The sequence below is a fragment of the Electrona antarctica genome (assembly GCF_951216825.1).
Source record: "Electrona antarctica genome assembly, contig: scaffold_25, whole genome shotgun sequence".
Taxonomy (NCBI): domain Eukaryota; kingdom Metazoa; phylum Chordata; class Actinopteri; order Myctophiformes; family Myctophidae; genus Electrona; species Electrona antarctica.
The window spans coordinates 5752884-5760634 of NW_027637034.1; the positions used below are offsets into that span (position 1 = coordinate 5752884).

The 7751-nt window shown below is 42.0% G+C and overlaps 1 protein-coding gene across 1 annotated transcript; it reads left to right on the forward strand.

The window, feature by feature from the left end:
• Positions 1-1618: 1618 nt before the first annotated feature.
• Positions 1619-3055, forward strand: LOC306919431 (piggyBac transposable element-derived protein 4-like; the record flags this gene model as incomplete). Its single annotated transcript, XM_079532215.1, has 1 exon — positions 1619-3055. The coding sequence occupies one exon, from the start codon at positions 1619-1621 to the stop codon at positions 3053-3055; it is 1437 nt and encodes a 478-aa protein (XP_079388341.1).
• Positions 3056-7751: the final 4696 nt, after the last annotated feature.

Sequence of the window (7751 nt, forward strand, 5' to 3'; positions counted from 1 at the left end):
TGGTCACCGACGCGTGCACGGCGCAGCGGCAGGGACGAGCGGTGATTTACCGATGGTAAGCGTATAGGCCAGACCTATTTATGTAATTATTTATTTATGTAATATTTATTTGAATCGCTAAAATGTAAGTTGTTAGTCTGGATAGTGTCTAACTAATTCATGCATATTGATTTGTTTTCTTTTTTTTGTAGAGCGATTTTCGTCTGACGAATTTACCTGGACTTCTGACGAGTCAGACCAATACGGCTCGTCAGAATACGAAGATGAGTCGTCGTCTCTTTAATCTGGAGGCAAGATTTGTTTTATTCATTTTCAGAACTAACTAAATTGCAACTGTCTGGGACTGTCTGAATGATGTCATTCAAGCAAAAAAATAATCATATCAAATAGTGCACATCACCCTAGATTGTTGATGTTATCTGACTAAAATATATATTGTATGGTATGCGCCATTTTCAGATGTCGAGATACGTGATGCAGCTCCCCCGCCACCAGATGCCGCTGTTGGTGCTGATGGCAGGACAGGCAGAGGTAAGCTACATTTCTGCAAACTTGCACACAAAATGCGCGCGCGTGTTTGTGTGTGTGTGGGGGGTAATAAGTAATTATGTATGTGGGCTCCATTTACATCGATATATTGTATTGTGAGCTTGTAGATTGGCTATTTGAACTATTCAAATAGTTTAAAAAAAAAAAGGCAAAGAAGTTTAGGTATAAGGGGTTTAGCATGTTATTCAAGCTGGGTGTGCACATCCTATATTATCTAAATAATAAATATATATTGTACTGTGTTTTCAGCTAAGAGTGCAAGGGAAGCAACCCCACAACCACCTGATGCTGCTGTTGGCAGAGCAGGCAGAGGTAACATTACATTTCTTCACACAAATAAAATGCATTTATTGTATTGTATATGTAAATAGTGTGTGTTTATGGTAAATAATGATTTATTTCTTTATAATTCTAGGTCGGGGAAGGGGAAGAGGAAGGCCTGCACCTCACCAGCCCACTGATCCAGAGGCCGCTGTTGGCAGCACAGGCAGGGGTACTTTCATTTTTCTGTATATCACACTTACACACACAATGTCCATCCATCTTCAACCGCTTATCCGTAGTCTGGTTGCGGGGGCAACAGCTCTAGAGCGCTCTAGATTTCCCTCTCCAATTCACAAAGTATGTATTGTATATGTACTTGCATATCACACTTACACACACACACACACACACACACACACACACACACACACACACACACACACACACACACACACACACACAATGTTGGATGGACATTGTGTGTAAGTGTGATATGCAAGTAAATATACAACCGCAGTTATCCGTAGTCTGGTTGCGGGGGCAACAGCTCTAGAGAGCACTAGATTTCCCTCTCCAATTCACAAAGTATGTATTGTGTATGTACTAGAAGTTCGGGCCGCTTCCCTCTAGCGCTGATGTTTATTGTAAGTAATTATATATTTCTATTTTTTCAGGTCGAGGCAAACCACGGCGTGTCCAGACTTCACGTATTGAGCCAGAGTGGCGTCATCTGGATGCAAGTGGTTTGCAGCCCCAGTCATTACCATTCACTGGAACCACAGGACCTCGCAGCCAGGCAGCGGCCATGCAGTCTGTCGAGCCTTCTGACTTTTTGCAACTTTTCCTCACCGATGAGTTGCTGACTCTGATGGTGAACCAGACAAATGCGTATGCAGCGTGGAGCATTGCAGCGATGCCACCAACGGGCCAATCCAGGATCAATGCATGGAAGGATCTTGACCTCAAGGAGCTCAAAGACTTTTTCGGTCTAGTCTTCCTTACTGGGCTCATACACAAACCAGAGCTGGCGGACTACTGGTCAACAGACGAAGCACTGGCCACGCCGTACTTCGGTAAAGTGATGGGTCGGAACCGGTTCCAACTCATCTTGAAGTTCCTCCACTACACAGATCGCCTGGAGGATAAAGAGGACCGGATCTTCAAGATCCGTCCCATCCTGGACTACCTGGTGAAGATATGGCGGGAGATGTTTGAGCCGGGTCAGAACATCGCCATAGATGAGGGTACGTTGCTATGGAAAGGACGCCTTTCCTTCCGGGTTTACAACCCGCTGAAGCCGGTTCGGTATGGGATAAAATCCTATATACTAGCAGATTCCTCTACAGTGTACTGCCATAACTTGAAGCCGTACATTGGAGAGTACCACTCCTTGATGGACACCGTCACCACTCTGCTTGGAGACTTGGCAGGGAAGGGTCATGTCTTATACATGGACAATTTCTACAATAGCGTGTCCTTGTGTGAGCACCTCCTCCAACTGAAGACCCATAGCTGTGGGACCATTCGGGGTAACAGAGGCCCACCCCCAGAGATCCAGGAGGCCAGCCTTTCCACCCTCAAAATCAACGACAGAATAGCCATGACCACCGGCAAAGTGATGTCAGTTGCTTGGAGGGATAGCAAGGTGGTGAGGATGGTGTCGACCTTCCACCAGGACACTGTGGTCAACGTGCTAAAGTGGCAGAAAGGTGGGACCCAGTATGTGTACGAAAAGCCTCAGTCGGCGGTTGACTATAATCAGTGGACGAACGGGGTGGATCGGCTGGATCAGCACATCACCTATTATCCCTGGACCAGGAAGACCTCGAAGTGGACTACAAAATTCCTCATGTACCTCTTTCAGATTAGCATGTACAATGCCTTTATCCTGTACCGTATCCAAAACCCTGAAAGTGCCTGTGGAGACATGAAGAGCTTCATACATTCAGTGATCCTGAAGTGGTCTACACCCAAGCGAGAGACCCGGAGAGCGCCTTACAGGAACCCAAGGGTCAGGCTAACAGCCAACATTGCACCCCTGCCAACACTTCATGTCCTGGAAAAGCTTCCCCCCACTCTAAAGAAGCAAAACCCTGGCAAACGATGCAGGATGTGTAGCCAACACAGAGAGGGGGGCCCACGCCGTGAGACCTGTTTTCAGTGTGTGGTGTGCTTCGTCCCTCTGCACGGAGGTGCATGTCACATCCGGTACCACACGGAACAAGAACTACCCCATGCATGATGTGACATGCACCTTTGTGCAGAGGGACGAAGTCATGTTTCTTCTTATTTTTTTGTTTTTGAAGGAGGTGCTGTACTGAAAGATGATGGCCATGTATCAGTGTTTTTGGCAGCAAATGTTGATTGTAGTTTTCAGTTAGTTTTAGTCACCTGGGATGTGTTAGTCTAGTTTTAGTCGACTAAATCTACAGTTTATTTAGTAGACTAAAATGTATTTTGGCGGGCCTTGATGCCGTCGTAATGGCTGATTTTACACTTGCTGAAAATAGCCGATTGATTTCTTTTTTTCTATTTCTATATTTCTATATTATCTATATTTGCGTCACGACGCGTTGTGAGTTTGTAGATCTGCTATTTTCAGCACGCAACCAAGTGTAAGTGATTTAGTAGACTAAAATGTATTTTGGCCGGCCTTGATGCCGTCGTAATGGCTGATTTTACACTTGCTGAAAATAGCCGATTTTCTATTCTATTTTCTATTTTTCTATTTCTATATTATCCATATTTGCTTCGCGATGCGTTGTGAGTTTGTAGATCTGCTATTGTCGCAACCAAGTGTAAGTGATTTAGTAGACTAAAATGTATTTTGGCCGGCCTTGATGCCGTCGTAATGGCTGATTTTACACTTGCTGAAAATAGCCGATCGATTTCTATTCTATTTTCTATTTCTATATGATCTATATTTGCTTCGCGACGCGTTGTGAGTTTGTAGTGTGAGTTAGTCCGGACGCCGAGAGGCTGGTGGAGGATCCATGGGGCCTGCCCCCATGGCTGATGCTATATTCTGAACTCTGGACTCCGAAACAACTTTCATCTGCCTGTCTCTGCTGTTGACTTCATTCTCCGTCCTGAGTATGTTTTTTAGTCTATGTATTTAAGGTCTGTTTATGGGCTATAGGGAGAGGAAAAGCAGTCTCTCCTTTGTAGAACATATTCTTCAGTAGATCTGCTATTGTCAGCACGCAACCAAGTGTAAGTGATCTCTTGTCCACTTCCATGTATACTCTGTCTGTAAACTACAGTATTTCTCCCTGAAAAATAAATTCATGGTGGAGAGAATTCAAAAGTGGCTGTGTTCTTTTCTCAAACCAAGGTGTATGCAACTGCCTAGAAGTAAAGCACTGAATATGCTAGACACTTATTATTTTTGGGTAAAGTAGAGTCCTTGATGTTTCATTTGAGCTATTTCATGTCTTGGTCATCATATCACATGGTTTATATTGGCCTTTATATTGGCCTTGAAAGAGTTCATTCAGAAATGCCTGGATTTCTCAAAGGGCCTTTTTGCTCAAACTATCGTGTATTCAACTGCCTAGTAAGTAAAGAACACAACATTCTAAACATGTTATTCCTCCTGTGTAAAGTAGAGATTTAGAGCTTCCAAATGAGCTATTGTGTGTCACTGTAGTCATATCACACAGTTTTTTTATGGGACTTCAAAGATTAGTGTAAATGGCCTAAAAGCAGGGCCTACTTTAGTCAGAGCATGGTGTTTTCAACGGCCCATAAATATAGAATGCAACATGCTGGAAACTTTTGTCTATTGAGCTATTGAGCTATTGTGTGTCACTGTAGTTAAATCACACAGTGTTATATGGGGCTATAAACGTTATGAAACTAAAACGGCTTGTAACTCAAAATCGGTTCTCGGAAGGGAACCTTTTTCACTCAAACCAAGGTGTACTAAAATGCTTATAAGACAACCATGGAACATGCTACAAACATAATTCTGTTTTCTCTATAAAGTAGAGACTTGCAGCTTTAAAATGAGACATTTCTTGACATTGTGGTCATATCACACATATTTCTATTGGCATTCAAATCTGTCTTCAATAGCTGGCATAAGTCACAATAAGCTGCTATTAGGGGGTGGCAGGCTAAGGGTTAAACTCACCATACAATGTCATAAAATATGATAGGTAACAAAATAAAAAGGTACGTTGTTGTTGTTGTTTTTGTTCCCTCGACATATCAAGATCAGTTTCTTCTCTGCTACCGTGGAGTCTGTTCTCCTCTATGGCTGTGAATGCTGGACACTAACACAAGCCCTACAGAAATCCCTGGATGGGTGCTACACCAGAATGTTACGTCTGGTACTTAACACCAACAGGGACGAGCACATCACCAACAAGCGTCTGTACGGGGCATTACCAAGTGTAACAGAGAAGATAGCAGTAAGGAGGATGAGACTAGCTGGCCACTGCCACCGACACCAAGAACTCCCGGCCAAAAAGCTTGTACTGTGGGAACCAACACACGGGCATCGATCGAGAGGACGTCCCACACCTACCTACGTGGACGTACTAAAGAAAGATACTGGCGCGGAAAGCACAAAGGAGCTGGCCAGATGTATGGAGAACCGAGATGACTGGAAACGCCGATGGAAGGCTCGTCTGAGGACGACATAGAGATATATTCATTACTTGGTATTGTTGTCAGACACTTTATTGTCAGGCTTGTCAGAGTATTCTAGGTCCAACTTGCATGTACCAAAGCAATTAGTGATGCACAATATTATCAGTAGCATATTGATATATCGGCCGATATTTAATTATAAAAGCATTATTGGTATTGAACCGATTTTCACCGATATTTTCCGTCGGTATTGACTGATATTTCAGCAATGAGCTCAATATAAATATAATATCTAATAATGTAATATATCGGTATCGGCCGATTTGACTGCTGCATATTATTGGATATCGGATCTCTGTAATTAGAGATGAGTGTGTGTGGGGACAGAGGAACGGGGAGGCGGGGTTCCCAGGCTCGCAGTATAGCCAGCACAACGCAAACGCACTATTCCTAAACTGCCTCCCGTAGCTCCCCCCGTTCTCCCGCCCTCACACGTCACCCACACACGTCACGGCCAGGAGGACACAGTGGTTTTGCGAGCTGAGCTCCCCACAGAAAAACAAACAAACTCCCGAAACAGAGCAGAGGGACAATGACAGAATAAAGGAATGAAATAATAGAGACAGCGACATAAATATAATAGGAAAGGAACAGAAAATGAACAGAATGGAATAGAGGCAGATATGCGGTAGAGAGAAAGCAGAGGGAAACAATGGATGAATTTGGAGGGTAGGAGATATGAGCATGGTGATGGACTATGAGCGGCTCCACCAAAACCACCGTTCTGTACATGTATGTGGCTGTTATGGTCTGAAGGTACATTAAGTAAGATGTAGCAACACCCCTGATCTACACAAACCCAGCAGCTTGTGAGCACTTTACTGCACCATCATTTACTGCATAGCAATGAACATAATTATTGCATGAATGTTAATGGATAAGACTTGTTAAATACTGACAAATGTGGACACACACTGATGCTCATATTGTACAAGTAACCTATGAGCTGGAGGGAATAATGCAAGCTAAAATAAAAATAAAATTCCATCATGTTGTATAGAAAATAAGATCCATACACAAGATACAAATTAAACTCCATCACAATTAATGTGTATTTGATTCAGTCATGTTTATATTGTCAGATCATACATGTAATTCCTCTGCTTTTGCATCATTGTCATCCTGGATTAGACTGACTGATCATTATGACTTAAACTAATAGTGCGGCGGTTAAGCTCATATATGGAAAGTATTGTGCATTTTATGACTAAAGCATGAAACTTTCAGAATATCATCAACACACCCCAAGGTTTGATTTCAGACGTGGAACCACTTTCTGACTGACCTCTGGTGACCTTGAGGGGTCATTGACCTCAGAATTGCATTTTTGCACGTTTTGCTCCATTATTTTCCACTATAATAATTATTTATGTTTGTTAAATGGAAGTTTTGTTCTAATGAATGACAACTTAAAGCCCAATAGTCTACAGAGATGGTGAATCATGTCAACTTTTATGATATAAATGTTATGACATTGTAATATTAAAAACATCTATAGAGAGCGGTTAAGCTCATATATGGAAGGTATTGTGCATTTTATGACTAAAGCATGACACTTTCTACAGTGCTAGCAAAATAAAATAAAGATGCAGCTCTTCATAGAGCTACAAAAAGGACTGTATGAAGAGGTATAAGGAGATGGTCAAAGCCAAGAAAGCTGCACAGGAGCTTGTGGCAGCGAAGAGTAAAAAATGACAAGAACCACAGAAGAGATAGTTGTCGTTATTTTAACATTATTGTATTGGTCTTCTTTTTTTTTAATGAAGTTATGGAAGAAAAAAATACAGAAAGACTTGATTGATGAGTTTTTTTGGTTTTTATATCCAATGAATATCATTACAGTATATTCAAAGGTGCTATAGGGCATAGCAGTGGTCGCTATTTTATGGTTCCATCCATCCAGACTCCATTCATTTTTCACATATAGAGATTTCCAAACAATATATATATCAATCCAGGATCCATAAATGCTGTGAAAAACAAAGGCTATTGTATATTATATAATTAAATATTTAAAAAGAAATCACAGAATCAAATGTTTTAACATCATGATTCAGTACGGTCCTGGATGGCTTGATTCTATAAGCTTATTGTTTTATATAAATAAATATTCGTAGAAATCTCTATGGGGGAAAAAACAATGGGGTCTGGAACGATGGAACCCGAAAATGGCTGCCACTGCTATTGTATGCCCCCTATTCATCTCATGATTTTGGTTTTGGGGGCAGCATGGCGAGCTTTCAGGGTTCATACGTTTTGGGGGAAGTAACTGTTGGATACTC